The sequence below is a fragment of the Prionailurus bengalensis genome, chromosome A3, assembly GCF_016509475.1.
Source record: "Prionailurus bengalensis isolate Pbe53 chromosome A3, Fcat_Pben_1.1_paternal_pri, whole genome shotgun sequence".
In the NCBI taxonomy this organism is placed as follows: Eukaryota; Metazoa; Chordata; class Mammalia; order Carnivora; family Felidae; genus Prionailurus; species Prionailurus bengalensis.
The window spans coordinates 11,400,840-11,416,349 of NC_057354.1; the positions used below are offsets into that span (position 1 = coordinate 11,400,840).

Consider the following 15,510-nt stretch of genomic DNA (forward strand, 5'->3'; position numbering starts at 1 on the left):
AGGCATGTTGTGACCCAGGTAAATTAAGGGGAGGAGAGAGGGATGCAGAGGGACCCATTTAAAATACAACTAGCATAATAAAAGCAAGTAATTAAACAATTCCCCAATATGGCCATTTATTGACTAGGAGGAAAAAAGCTTGAAGGACTCCTACGATTGATTAAGACACACACATGGGGCGCCTGGGGGGCTCAGTCGGTTAAGCCTCCGACTTCGGCTCAGATCACGATCTCACGGTTCGTGAGTTTGAGCCCCGCGTCGGGCTCTGTGCTGACAGCTCAGAGCCTGGATGGACCCTGCTTCGGATTCTGTGTCTCCCTCTCTCTCTGCCCCTCCCCAACTTATGCTCTGTCTCTGTCTCTCAAAAATAAATAAATGTGAAAAAAAAAATCCCCCCCCCCCAAAAATACACACACACAACCCCCCCGCCCCCAAAACCTCCCCTCCAAGTCAAGTGTTTTCACGTTCCTCGGCAAATCTGAAGACAAAGCAAAATCAACGAACCAGGGGTCACATCCAGTGTCTAGGCTTCTATATAAAGAATGCCTTTTTATAATTCTTTCTCATTCACATCTATCTTAAAAAAGATTGCTTCCCTCCCCCTGCCTTTCAATATTTTGGTCATATAATGGCTAGATCTTAGTGATTCTGTTGAGAGGCTTGTGAACTATTCTTTTCATATTCCATACATCTACTTCTGCTCTGTACATTCTACATACATGTACGTGATTCCAAAATAAAACAAGAACGAACACACACACACACACACACACACACACACACACAATCATCCTGCTCACGGTTAAAGAAAAAATAGCCAAAATGTCTTTTTATTCTACTTTGCCATCTATTGATAAAGGAAACGCTCTTCTTCTTTAAGAAATCAATAATTATTTTTTTATCAAATCCAGGACTACTTCTGCACGTAACCTTCACAGCTAGAGTTACAAGAAGGAAAAGAGGGAAAAGGTTTCACAACCATAATGGTTTGCAGATACTAATTCTGACCGCTTCTATAGAGCAAGAAGGGTGTAGTAAGTATGTGAATGACAAACAGGCAGCAACCAGTAAATCCCCAGAATTTCTCAACATGATCGTTTTCATGTTTAAATTTAGGCAATCGTAGTCTCACAATTTGTAATCACGTCCAAAATGTTTAAATGCCTAAAAATTAAAGCCTACCACTTAGCCATTTAAAAGGAGGATAATTATCCGCAAATTTATGTTATTTTATAAGGTACTTGACTTGAAAGAATCACCCAAAGCCATCTGTGTACCAAAAACTGCTAATAAATAGACCACATAATGGGATGAGCCAGCCAACATCATTAAAAATATCCTTTAAAATTCACAGTGAATAACTGAGACCTTTATTCTCATAGTATCAGCTGCAAATCAGGGGTCTAACCACGTACTTTCCGTTCATTCTTAGTGAGTCAGGCCCAGACTTAATTCTTCTGAGGAAGCTTTATCATGCCTGTTAAAATATATAACGATTCTGCTCTCTATACAGACTGACGAGGCTCTGCATACACTCTTTACACCAAAGTTACCCATCACTGCAGTGAACACTGCGTTGACCTGCCCACTAAGCGCAGCACACTGAGGCCAGTGCTCTCGGGCTGTAAGCTGATGGCAGGCAAACCCCACCCCCACCCCGAGGAAGAGGACTTCACTGCACGGTGGCATGTGGTCAGTGGCATGATGTAACCTCCACTATTCCACCCTATTAGAAGGGTTCAGAGGCGATCAGCACAGTCAAGGTAAGAAGTAATGGCACAGGAAACAGAACAGAAGGGAGAGAGGAAATATATGGGGGGGGGGGGTGGTGGCACACAAACGCACATGAATTGTGTGTTGGAGATGGAAGGAGGAGGGTTAAAACCGAAGAGGAAGAAAGTTAAACATGTTCCCATGCTTTCAAATGTAGGTAATGTAATACTGAACGGGAAGGAAGGGCAAGAAGGAGTATGCCCAGATTAGGGGTCGGGAGAACATACGGGGCTCACTCCTGCCTGCTCTTGGGATCTCCACTTAGACATTACTTTTATCTTTTATCCTTGCCTGACAGCTCCTCCATCTGTGTTTTCCTGCTCTCGGTCTGGATTGGCTACCTCTTCCTGAGCGTGGCCTGGGCCTGGGTCAGCAAGAGCTCTCATCCCTCTGAACTGGGATTGTCCCCATTCAGCCCCTTTGCTGGCTGGACTATTAAGCTTAAGGGCCAGAACCAACTGTATCTTGGTCAGTGCTTATCCTCACTGTCTAGTGCAGGCCCTGGCACCTACTAGCTGTTCATGTATTTGTTTAATGACTGAATGAATGGACTCTGCCTGCAAGGAGCTTACAATCTAAGAACAGAAGAGGAAATGAAGGTGCATGAAAAGCTTTATGGAGAAATTGGCCTTCGGGTTACTGATTTTCATTTCACTAATACAGAGAAGTATAAAATGGCTAATGCCATCACGTCACATGATTTAGGAGTGCTAGAACACTGACCTGGTCTTGGGATCTCCTTTTGGGATTCAGCTTTGGGGGGGAAAGGTACAAAACTCAGAACAAAGGCCTTGACTGTTTCCGAATGGTAAACAATCCATTGCTTGCTCTCATTTGGCCTCTACAACATACCTCTACGGAGTAAAAAAGATGCTCAAGATGGGTCACAGAAAAAGCATGACGTACTATACAACCTGTCCTGCTGCTGCTGAACAGGGCTAGAGCCCTTAGCAACACACCTTCTTTGTAACCGGTATATTTCTTTTATTTTTATGATGGCTACCATTTATTTCATCCCTTGGTAGAGAAACCATCTAATCATGAGTTCAGACACATGATAAACGGTATCATCCCTGTCCAAGTCACAAAACGAGTCATTAAAAACACTTCTTCGATTTCTCAATGCAAGCATATTTGGGCAACTCATTCTTTTTATCAAGTCCCATAGGAACCACCCAACTTCCAAGTTGCTCATCAAAAATAGTTCGTGGAAAGAGCTGAACATGGGATGAAAATACACTTACATTCAGTCACCCAAGGTGGAAAAAAACAGTGGCAGCTTCCAACTTCCTCAAAATAGCAGAAGGGGGCTAAAGATGAAAAGGGAAAGAGGAAGGGCAGGATGAAGCACCTGGTTTAAGATTTTATCCTTAAAAGATTTTAATGTCAAGGGCACTCTCCTGGGCATTTTCACACTAGTCATCAAACTTTATCTCTGGCTAGCCTTCCTGTGCTTTGATCTGTACCTAATGATAATGTACCAGCTACTTGGCAAGGCTAAACTTTTTAAATCATCTTAATTCTAATACTAATATCAAATGCCAAGAGAAAAAAAAAAAAACAAACCAACTTGGACTAGAGGTCGCAAACCCAAGCACCTCCAAGGACCGGGTGGTTCATATAAGGGAGGACAGCGTGACCTGCCGTGGAGCTGCGGTCATCTGAAGGACACACACGTCTGGCCAGCGGGAGTGGTACCCCTCAGCCCAGCAGGCCACGGCCGAGGTAGGCTCAGACAGTGTAGTCTTCAGATTTTTCAGGAGAAGACCAGAAATTCAGATTTGTATGTGACTTCTCCTGATTTAGAAATGACGACAAAAATTTTAACTTTTTTAAGGAAAAAAACCACTGTGTGGACCAAGCAAAACAGGGCTGTGGGTGGCTAGTCTGTGACAGGTAGGCAAGAGGACAGAAAACGGAGTAACGGTCTAAATCTACAGACTATCTCTTCTATGTCCTAACAGATCAGGAAGCTTCGCACAATTCCTCGTCTCTCGTGGCAGCTGTGCGCCAGGGTGAGCGTGGCCACAAAGCTGCTGCCAAGCTGGATACGGGACACGGGAGATCCGGCAGAGAAGAACATCAAGGCTCCGACACCTAATTGTCCTCCGCAAACGTTTCCTGCTATTAAAGACCAATTGGTGGCGTGCCACGTACGGGACTGCACGTAAAGCACTTTGCACGCTGCCTGGGGCACATAACGGAACCCAGTAAATGTTGGCTATTTACTGGGTTTTATTGTGAATGAGGAGAGAACGTGGATCAGACTGTGCGATTCTCCCTTGGATGGGCGATGTTAGGTCCAATTACAAAACCCAATAATCCTTTTTAGACACAAAAAGAATTTCTAAGGAAGCAGTTTCTAAAGAAACGACATTCATCAACGTGGTAAGCAGCAATTTTATAAAATAATCTGATTTACGCTCTCACAGGGCGTTTCCATTACTTTTAAAGACGTAATAGTGGATTTTTGAAGTTTTAATTTGAGCAAATATGAAAATTTAAAGATCCATCTCACCGTTAGGTAAAGGGGAGCACATAACATAAAAAGCTGCCAAATCCGGCAAGAGTAGGACACGAAGCCCCAAGTTTTCCGGAAAAGCTGCCCCATTCTCCTGGCTCCTCATGTGACTGTACAGTTGGAGAATGCCAGCTCCCGGTCATGCTGTAAGGCCATCCGGTCTAATCACCACATTTTACAGATTCTGCGTGTACCTCTGTCAAGGCCCCACAACAGTCAAAGGCCTACCGAGAACCCAGACCCAGGCGTCTTTTTCCATTACCTCACAAATCCCGGGGGAGATGTATGTTCAGGGCGGTTGGTTAAGGGTGGGCAGCAGGGCAGCTTGGGACTAGAGCTTGGAAACACAACTGTTCTGTGTGAAACCGACCAGCACGGGAGGCAGATCTAAGGCCCAGCCCTTAGGAGCAAAACATCCTATCGACCGCGGGGGCAGGGTGGGGAAGGCTTCCGACAAGCAGCCACTTGGAGCCGTGCTTGCCTAGCACATCGCACAGTCCGTCGTGGTCTCTTGAAAATCCTCTAACATTAACTGTGCCCTTCTGGCCACCGGCTTGAAGCAAGAGCCCCAAGCCTCTACGAAAGAATCTAATTCACTCACCGGAGAAGCAGAGATGTATGTCCCTAAGCAAAGGAATCAATGATTTTAAATAATGTTACTAGGCTTCAAACTGTCCAACTTCCAAAGTCCTGAGAAAATGTTTTGTGAAATGCAGGCCAGTGGAGAATACAGACTGTGTCCTACATTCAAAATTTGTCTTTCTAGAAAGCATGTTTTAATGTCAAAGGATATAAAGCAAGCTGTGAACAGAGACTAAAATTAGCTCAAACCACAAATAACCTAACATACTTATCACTTCCTTATGATCAACCTACAAAAATCAAACACTAGAAGCATTTACAAAACTAGAGGTGTGATGCTAATTTACCCCTTTAACTCCAGCTGTATCCTTTCCTCCTTCTAAAACAGCCCTGACTTGTAAACACGACTAAAAAATGACATTTTATTAATTTGAAGGCAAGTACGAGGGAAACCATTAGAGCTAAGTTTTGCCCTGTAAATAAAACAGCCAAGTACCGAGCTGTTCTTAAGTGGTTAGAATGGTAACCACCTCCTCAAACTGAAGATAGGAAATTTTAGATGACGGACCACACCCATCTCCAGCTGCCTTTCGCACCGAGAACTAGGGACACACCAGCTCCTACTTCAAACCAAAGCCTGCCTCCATCTCCTAAAACCACTTATTTCCTACTTTCAAAAACAACAGCTTCCAACAAACAAAGTCGGTTGGGAAACACAAAAGTTTCTTGTCATCAAGTAGTGGAACAAGTTGCAAAAGGAAGCGTAGTTGACAAATACACATTCGCAAAAAAAAAAAAAAAAAAAAAGGACTCGGTTACACTTCAGCTTCTTTTCCTGTCATCCTCTCTGCACGATGACTATGCTCTGGTAAGTTTTCTGGGGAAAATACAAGCTCACAAAGGATGGAAACAAGTGGTCAAATAAAGGTGAGTGCAGGACCTGCCAACCGCCTCTGTCTGAGGCGCACTGAATACACTGTCACCCAAAGTCCCAGGAGCATTCTCATTAGCAGGCAGGATGACAGGGGAAAGACCCGGGCAGACCTGCAGCAGGGACAGATGAAATAAAATACCACTGGTGATGCTGATATTCCCAGGGTATATTGAGAAAAACTGTCAGTAGGATGTGAAGGAATACTTAATACACTTAGAAACAGTACCATGATGGGTACACAAAGGACTCATTAAAACCCAGCATCACAGGGACGTGGGTTCTCAAGGAAGGTGTAACAGACATGACCAGCTTATCCCTCAGTGTGGCTACATCACCTGGAGTACTAGGAAGGGATTGCTCCGGAAATGTGGCTTTGGGCTTGAAAACCTGACCTCGCACCCCTGTGCTTCACCCCTTCACCCCACCTCCGAGGACGATCAGAACGACCCTGACAACGTGGGTATCCACGTCGTGGAGAAGAATAATGGCAAGGCTCCTAACTTTAAGACGCCGTTAAAATGCAGTTCAAATCAGAGGAAAACCAACGGGAATCAACAGCCAAGAAGCATCAAACAAAATCTCCTCCCCTCAAGAAGACCACAAAGTGTCTTCTTAGAGGCACCTTCTCTCCAAGCCACACAAATATCTACGATATTTATGGATATTTATGACCGAGTGAAGGCATTTCTTTCCTTCACCCGTGCGGAAGCAAACGAAGCCCTCTTTGAACACTGAAGCAGTACAAAATCTAGAAGATAAATATAACCGTGACAAATGTTTAACCATCCAGGGAATTTAAAGCTGATTTACCACATTATGTTAAATGCAGCTTGCCTATTTGCTCTCTTGAGTGAAGTTATATTCAGAAATGATTTCACCCACGGACATTTTTAAGTAACCTCCTGTGCTTAAGAGAACTCCAACTTTTTGGAATAATGACTTGATGTTTGCTTTCCTGTAAGCCATCTAAGACAGTGTATCATTTTCTGAGTAATCAGTCCTCATCAGAATAAAAACTAGCTAAGCTGTTTAGTGAAACTTACTGTGGCAATTTTAAAATGAGATTCCTCAAAAGGAAGAGATACACCAGTAAGAGATCCATTAGGTAAGAAAAGTCGGGGGTGGGGGGCCATTTCATGAGAATAACAGCGATCAGGAGGATTTTTTCCTTCTCCAATCACTAACTAATACGTTTTAAAAACACAATTTTGGAAACCTAGTTTTGCTATGCTCATCTTATCTTTGCAAGTGGTGTCGCTTGCCCACAAAAGCCACAAACACAGTCGAGGCTTTTCCTTCTTCATCTGTAAAAGAAAACATGTCTCACCCAGTCTTTGGGAAGAAGCTTCTGCAAGTAAGAGGAGGAGCCCAGGACACAAGCCAACGTGGGCCCGGAGGGTTACTTCAGCAAGTGGTTAACCCTCAGTTAGGATCCTGAATTTCCTGGCACAGTACCAGATGAAGGGTAGTAAGGAACACATGTACGTTTCCGGAGAAAATACAGACCTTAAGTGTCACTTTGCTAACAAGCCATGTGTACTTTGTCAGTCCACATGGCAGCTTGTTGAAGCACCAATTCTATCTAATTACCAAGGACTATCTGCGAAACCTACTGCCTTGCTAGAATCATAGCATTCAAGAACTGCAAACTAGGGGCGCCTGGGTGGCGCAGTCGGTTAAGCGTCCGACTTCAGCCAGGTCACGATCTCGCGGTCCGTGAGTTCGAGCCCCGCGTCGGGCTCTGGGCTGACGGCTCAGAGCCTGGAGCCTGTTTCCGATTCTGTGTCTCCCTCTCTCTCTGCCCCTCCCCCGTTCATGCTCTGTCTCTCTCTGTCCCAAAAGTAAATAAACGTTGAAAAAAAAAATTTGAAAAAGAACTGCAAACTGAATCATGTCACAGTTTTTTTTTTTTAATACCAGAAATCATTTATTAAGAGTTACTATTTTGTCTGCAGTGTGACTCGTCCGCATCAATCAATGGATTTGGGAAACCGGACTTTTCCTTGGCTATTTATTTCGAAGAAAAAAAAAATCTACCACGTGAAACTGGAAAGGTCCAGTTTTCAGACATTCACAATTTACAAACTGTCAGTAAGACACTCGTGATTATGTCAAGCTGCCTAGTTAAAAGGGCAGCAGCTAGGAAACTATGAAGCCCACTTCTACAAAGAATTATTTCTAAAATGCTGGAGACTTAGGTACTTTCTTCTCAAACATGGCAGCTGTGTAAACGATCATACTATTCAAATGAAGTTTAGACCACATGTAGGTTTCTTTCTAAAATTACATCATAAAGGGCAGCTACTCTTCGCGTACCTAGCTGGGGTTGAATCTTTCGTAAATTCTCAAGAATCAGTTCCTCTATCTCTTACAGGAAAAACCACCCCATCGCTACTTAGAGAAAGACTGCAAGCATATCTCTTGTGTCAGTGCTACTCTTTTTCCCACATCACTAGTCAGACGAACCTTTCTTATTAAAAATGCTTAATACCTCTTGGGAAAAAAACAAAGACTGAATTCTTCTGAATCTCCAGCTATGCTAACAAAACTCCTATAAATTTTTGAGCCTAACTGTGCTCACCAACACCCACACACCTTACAAAACTGAGTAACCACTGCAGCGTTTACAAGGATTACTTCAGGAACATTAAATTCTCTTTGTGAGTACACTGAAGACTTTTATTACTTGACATGCACTCAGATCAGTTAGGCCAGGATCATTTTTGACAAAGGAACGGATTAAAGAAGAAAGGAACTAGCCCATTTAGCATCTTAGTGACAGAGCTGGGACCAAACAGAAAGCAAAAGATTAAGCTACTCTCCCGGGCAGAAGGGTGGTCTGATCAAAGACCAAGAATGTTTGCCTTTACCATTTACACTTTGAAAAAAAAAAAAAAAATCAAAGACTTCATAAGGGATGTTACTTTATGGAGAACCGTATTTGGTATGCCATAATCAAAAATACTTTACAAACCAACTACACGCACAGCCCTTCTAGAAGGCACATGAGAACAAGTCAAGAGGGAGGAGGACAGAGTAATTCAATAAATCTTAGATATTAGCACCTCCAATTTTCCCACTAAGTTTGCCTGAGGGCAAGCGCAAATTCGTTATTAAATGTAAAGTTCCTGCGAAAGAAGCTGGCTGAGTCCGCTCCTCCTAGGGAAGAATTGAAGCCTTTCTTCCAAGCCACCACCACAGGCAGTACTAAATTGCCTCAGGAGGCCGTACCTCAAAACTGGTGATTTTCTCCAAGAGTGACCTCTGCTCCTAGTACTAGTGTGGATAATCTAATTGTTTCTATCATTCCTTCCCCACCTAGAATGGGAGTTGGGAAACATGTGTTGTTCAGCTTTATATTTTGCCAGGGCCTGGCAAAGTGCTGCCAACCAATTTAATCCCAACATTTCTTAGGTACTTGGTGCCAGGTACAGACGATGCCAAGATGAGTGAGAGAGGGGAAAAGCTGACCTCAACAGCGTGGACTCCAGAGGACACAGGCCCGGATAGAAAGAAACGGTGGCTTTAGATGAGGCACGTACGGAGCTGTCTGGAAACACACACACACACAGGTGAGAGAGCAAAATCCAAAGCAAGGAGGCACACGTTTGAGCCGGGCAGCGCAAGCCAGACTGTGGGAAAGGCAGCCTGGACAAAGTGGGAAGTCAAGACGCACGAGCGGAAGAGGAGTCTGCAGGACGCTGCACTCCTGGTGTGGCTACAATAGACGGTCCAGGGAGAGGATGGCCGGAACCCGGCTGCCATGCTACGCAGTCTGGACCTTACAGGGGTCAAGAAAGCCCAAGAAGCAGTTATGCAGAGCGACAGGCTAGGGTCTGTTTTAGACACAATTACTCTAGTGATAACTGCGAAGAACATACACGGTCGGGACAGGGGCGGGGAGGAGGTGCAAGCAGACCATGAGGGGACCGTACCAATTCATGACTGGTTTCCCTCATTTCTGCAGGGTGAAACTAGAAACGACAGGAATTATCATAGGCAAAATTTGAGAACTCAGACCACTGGGATAGTAGGAAGGACGCCATGGTGACCAATCCACGCGATGCGGTAGAGGGAATCGAGAACTATCCCCAGCATTCATGGATATTCAAAACACGCACATCAAATGACTGGTACCAAACTACATTGTCTTGGAAACAACAACCCAGCTAGACTTCCCATTTTCCGGAAGAAGGACCCAGCGAGGCTTCCCATCTTCCAGAATGTGGGCAGCCGGAGGAAGCACACCCAGCCTACTTGTCGGTATTGTTGGTTACAAATTAACAATTTGACAAAGTAACAAAAATGAACAAATAAACATGAACACGGGGGAGGACTGCCAGCTCCTGCAAAGATATGCATGGGCTCAGGCAGGCTGACAAAAAAGTACCTGCAATTCAAACCACAGCATAGGACACAAATCGCCAAAAGGATTTAAATTGCAATTTAAAGGTCAGAAAATAGGCCATTCAAAAAGTGGGAGGAAGGGGGGGCGTGAGAGGGGGGAGAAAAGGCACAATTATTTCAACACTGGATAGTCTGAAAATGTCTTCGAAGACATTTTTAAATGTACCTTTATCATGAAATGCAGTATACACTCAATTACATTATTCAATCCTAGGCATTTTTTTTTTTCAACGTTTATTTATTTTTGGGACAGAGAGAGACAGAGCATGAACGGGGGAGGGGCAGAGAGAGAGGGAGACACAGAATCGGAAACAGGCTCCAGGCTCTGAGCCATCAGCCCAGAGCCTGACGCGGGGCTCGAACTCACGGACCGCGAGATCGTGACCTGGCTGAAGTCGGACGCTTAACCGACTGCGCCACCCAGGCGCCCCTCAATCCTAGGCATTTTTACAGGTTTGGGGAAGCTGCTCATGTCGAAATGCAAATGCGGTGCCCTCCCTCTCCCCACCCATGAGAGATGCGGCAAATGAAATGGCTGTATTACCGCGATGGCCCAGCTGCCTTTTCAGAGCCTCCTGATACAGTTTACATACTTCCCAAAGTACCAAAGTATACCTATAAACACGCCAGGGATGCCAAAGAAATAATGATCACAAAGCGTCCTCTCCTCCACTATTTCTACTTGTGCTCCCCGTTAATTTGAGTCCAGACAATGACAAAGGTTTTCACACCATTTCCAAAGTGGTGATCAGACACCTAAATTTAGTTCACTCACACCAGGGCTACACGAGAACATTTAGATCTGATGGGTCACTCAAGATGACTAGAACTTCCCAATCTCTCCGTGTCACTTCCGTTTGTCTTTTTTTTTTTTAAGTGAGTCATGGCATATAGATCTTTCTCCTCTACACAAAATACAGTTTTTCTCTGAAGAGAATGTATTTACATAAAAATTATTGGCAAATTTTAATATTCATCATTTTTGAATTTAACAATATAAGCTGCATACGGCAGTAGGAATTTTAGTGAACTACTGTTATAACATGGTTTTAACCTAGTCAGGCATTAGATCGCATTTCATAATGAAAGCAGCTATAGAAACAAATGTCAACTGAAGAGTGGCCCATTTTACAAAGCCTGCCTCTAACATGGAATAAATCTTGACTTCAAGTCACGAGCTACTGTTGCAATCTTCTTTATCTGAAACAATCAAATCATTCACGACGGAAAATGGTGAACAGAAATGGTGTCAGAGAATCAAAGAACGGGAGAAAAGACACACGGCAAAACACCTGACCCAAACCTTAAACTACACACGGAGGACCGCTTATTAGCTGTTTCATTCATTGCAGCCCTCTCCCCTCTCATTCGAGCTCCCAATACCAATCCCTTTTCCCCGTCTGCAGTCTCTCTGCTCTTCCGGCCAGCCAGCCCACCTCAAACTCCGGGCTCCCTAAGTATTACGTCCACTGTTCAAAACAGACAATCGCTTAAATGACAGACAACACGTTTTAAAGCCATCTGCATAAGCGATCAAAGCTGATTTTCTATAGACACTAAATGCTTATTGGTACCTGTGCTGTCAGGATTGACAATTAAACACTCATTTCTGCTCAGTTTATCAGGTTGAGCAGCACAGAATCCTTGCCCGAGCGTTTGTTCTCTGAGCAGCCACATTCCTCCACATTCAAAAGTCTACTTCGCCCTTTGTTCTTTTCCCAATTGCTTCCAAGTTTTTGCATCTTTTGTTTTAGTTAGGAAAGTATAGTGAGAAATAACCGCACTGCCTCACTTACAAAGTTTTAAGCCAGAATTGCATATTATTTTTCTCATCACAACAGACCAACAAGCAAGCTCAAAATGACTTCGTGTAAGGCTACCCTCATTGTGCCATGCTGTAAAATATTAATTTTTTTACTTCTATTTTCTACCAACAGTAAATACATTTTTCTGAATGCTTGAAAATAATGGCTTTTGGTAAACTGACACATACTTTGGGAACTTTGCCACTTGAGACTCAAGGTCATTTGTATTCTATGTTTTTAAAAATGCTACAGTTGCCCAATAAAGAGCCACCTCCAAACTCAAAAAGGAGCGAAGATTCTGATTTCAATTTTAGAAAAGAAAAATATCTGTCTGGTATACGTGAGAAATCCTATAGCAGACAATTCTCTAAAATAAAAAGAAACCGCCTGGGTGGCTCACTCAGTTGAGCGTCCTGAGACTTCGGCTCAGGTCATGCTCTCACAGTTCGTGAGTTCGAGCCCCGCGTCGGGCTCTGTGCTGACAGCCCGGAGCCTGGCGACTGCTTCGGATTCTGTGTCTCCCTCTCTCTGCCCCTCCCCCCACTCATGCTCTGTCTCTGTCTCAAAATAAATAAAAACATTAATTTTTTTTTTTTTTTTTAAAGAAACCACCTCCAGGAATGTGCAATCCACGAACATGCTGGGACAATCTCCACACACTGTCATTTGACTAACTCCTGGTGTTCAAAAGTGGTAGACTAACATACAAACAGGGAGGGAAATTAACCGAAGACCATCATGCTTCAAGCTGGTGGCACGCATAACACAGTACGGACAATGCTTGGGTGATGGGTTTCCCACTCTGCCCTAAAACAGTAAGAAATGAAAATCAACCAAGAACTTTTTGTAACATGAATCTGTCGTTGCCAACCCAGTTCCACTACAAAAGATTTTCCCCAGCGCTTCCCGGAGGCCACCTCCACTTGTCATGGGCTGTGTTACAATCAACACTTCAAACTAACAATTTTTTCTTTTAAAGCCCCTTGGGATTCTACTGCATTAAATGTGATGCAGAAAACCTGTCTACACATTCTCGAAGTCACTAGTGGAATTCATTCAATTAACTCAGAGACCAGACAGAATACAAATTTTCTATATTGATTCCTCATACTTATATAGATTACAGTGGTTATAAATATTGGTCTATCAGAAGTTAGTATCCATTACAGTCCTAGTAAGAAGAATCCTGTCAAATAAGCTTGATGCAAATCCACATGAAGCCAAGCCTGCCAAAAAAAGGCTTTTGTTAGTCAAGCATACCAAAGCACTGCTTAAAGCTTTTTTCCTTTTTAAGTGGAGCTCAAAATAGATTTTAATACTACCAGCTGATGGATCTTACAATTTGCCCTTTGAGCCTATAAGCTGAAAGCAGAATAAACTGCATTCTCCCTTTACACGAGTAACAAAATCTCTCTATTCTGTCCATCGCTCACTTAAAATGCCAAGTGTGGTTTTGGTTAATCCTCGCAACCCCCGCAATGACATTTAATCGGGAGCATGTATTTTCCTTACAGGATTTAGCTGCTTGCGGAAGCAGGCCCTTTCGTGTTGTCAATGGGATGCTGCAGAGGCAGGTGAGATCCCACCTTCCTAACTTTCATTTATGAACCACCCAACCCACAAGGAAACGAGGACTGGGAAGACTCAGCCATGCCAAAGAGGAGAAGACGTCCGTTGGGGGAAAGAAGCGGTTTTAGAGAGGGCAACAACGCTGCCCTTCCCTGCCTGGAAAGGTATTTTATTTTGGCCCAAGAGGAGTGGGTATTGCAGGCCTTGTGGCTGAAAAGCGCTTTAGCCAGATAATCTCAGGGTTTGCCGCTGCTTCTCACTCGGCTCAAAGCTGGTCTGCTCCTCGGACAGATCCCCCCTGATCCCCTCGGAGGCAGCCCACCCACCTTCCGTGCAGCGGCTCTACCCCGGTATGCGGTGGTGTTTCCTTCACAGCACTGGCCGCAATCCGAAATTATTTGCTCGTGTGCCTGACGGCCCTAGTCGACTCTAAGCCCCGCGAGAAATAGGGTCTCGTCTGTCTTGTTCTGCAAATACTACTTCCAGGGCCATGCCCAGCATGGAACAGGCACGCCAATTCATGTCCACTAAATGAATGAACGGGAAGGGGGAAGGGGACTGTCATCCGTGGGACCTGCCACACACCGAGACCAGGGGAAAGGAAATGCGAAGGAGGGAGGGGGGAGTAACCCTTTCCCCCCAGGAGACAAAGGAAGAGAGCCTGGGGTGGTCCAGTCTGGAAAAGGAAGTCGTGGGGGTGTTCTACCAACCCCAGGGGACAAAGAGTGGCTAAGCAGGGGGGCGGGGTCAGGGTGCGAGGGATTCGAGCTGAGAACACAGACCGGCGGCCTCCAGGCTTGAGAGGTCAGCCGGGCAGGAGGATATGAGGTGGGTGGGGGGGATCAAAGGGGTTTGTGAGGCCCGGGAGAGACGCAGGCCCACCCGAGGGACAAAGAGAGAGGAGGCCGGCCTCCGTCGCCGCCGGACCGAATCCTCAAGCGGCAGGGCCGAGGCGGAGGGCGAGACCCAGAGGGAGGACGGGGGCCGGGGGTCTGAGGGGAAGGTTCACGCGGCCTAAGCGAGGGGCCTGCCGCGCCCCGGGGCGCTACCCCACCTGGTAAATGGCCGCCCAGCTCCCGGCCTTGTCGATCTGTTCGAACTCCTTTTCCATCTCCATGACGGGCCAGGGCGGCTGCTGCGCCTCCTCTTGGGCCCACTGCACGGTCTGCCGCTCTAGGCCGCGCCGCGCTCTCAGCTCCGAGCCCCGCGGCAAGCCTCGACTCCCGCCGCTACTGCCGTCCTGGTCGCCGCTGCTTCTTCATGTCAACCCGGCAGCCGGAAGTACGCACCGCTCTGCCGCAGGCTCCGCCCCTCGCGTGAGAGAGCCAATCAGCACTCGAAAATCTCGGCAGGCACTTCCGCGGGGCGGAGTCGGGGGGAGGGGCTGGGGAAGTGGCCTCAGCCCCGCGAGATATCCAGCAGCGTGCGCTCCCTCCTTCCCCCCCGCCTCCAGACCTGGGGCTCGGAGCTTGGGCGTGGCGTGCGCCCGTTGCCTAGGCGACCCCGGGAGTCCCGCCCACGGAGCGTGCGTTTGCGAGGCCCCAGTGGAACTTGGGTTCAAGTCTCGACGCGGCCGGTTGAGTCAGAATGACTTTGAAGTAGTCATGCATCTTTCCTGCAGCGCCAAGGCCCTGGCCTTAGTGCTGCAAGCTGGAGTATGGGCCGAGGGCTGCATGCCTTCCATCTCTAGGCCAGATGTCTGCCCCTTTTTCTGAGGGTACGCGCCTTGTCTGAAACGCAAGATTTCTATTTGAAGTCTCCTAGCCTGGGCGCTACAGAAATGAAAGGATTGGGGTCTTGGAATGATTGTCAGTATTTCTCAAAGTAGCAAGGAACTCCTGCTCGAACTGGACTCAGTGGAGCACAAATCCCATAGTACGTTCACGCGTTGAATAATGTAGATTTCTGGAATCACCTGA

General features: G+C 45.8%; 1 protein-coding gene across 2 annotated transcripts in view; it reads right to left on the reverse strand.

Moving 5' to 3' along the window:
* PTPN1 (protein tyrosine phosphatase non-receptor type 1) overlaps positions 1–14,886 on the reverse strand; it is a 70,593-nt gene extending 55,707 nt beyond the window's left edge. Inside the window, exon 1 of one of the 2 annotated variants that reach the window (XM_043553681.1) lies at positions 14,646–14,886. In XM_043553681.1, coding sequence (XP_043409616.1) covers positions 14,646–14,708 — 63 coding nt within the window. In that variant the 5' untranslated portion in view covers positions 14,709–14,886. The remainder of the gene's footprint in view (positions 1–14,645) is intronic. The other variant, XM_043553682.1, reaches the window with a different exon arrangement.
* Between the last annotated feature and the right edge of the window lie 624 nt (positions 14,887–15,510).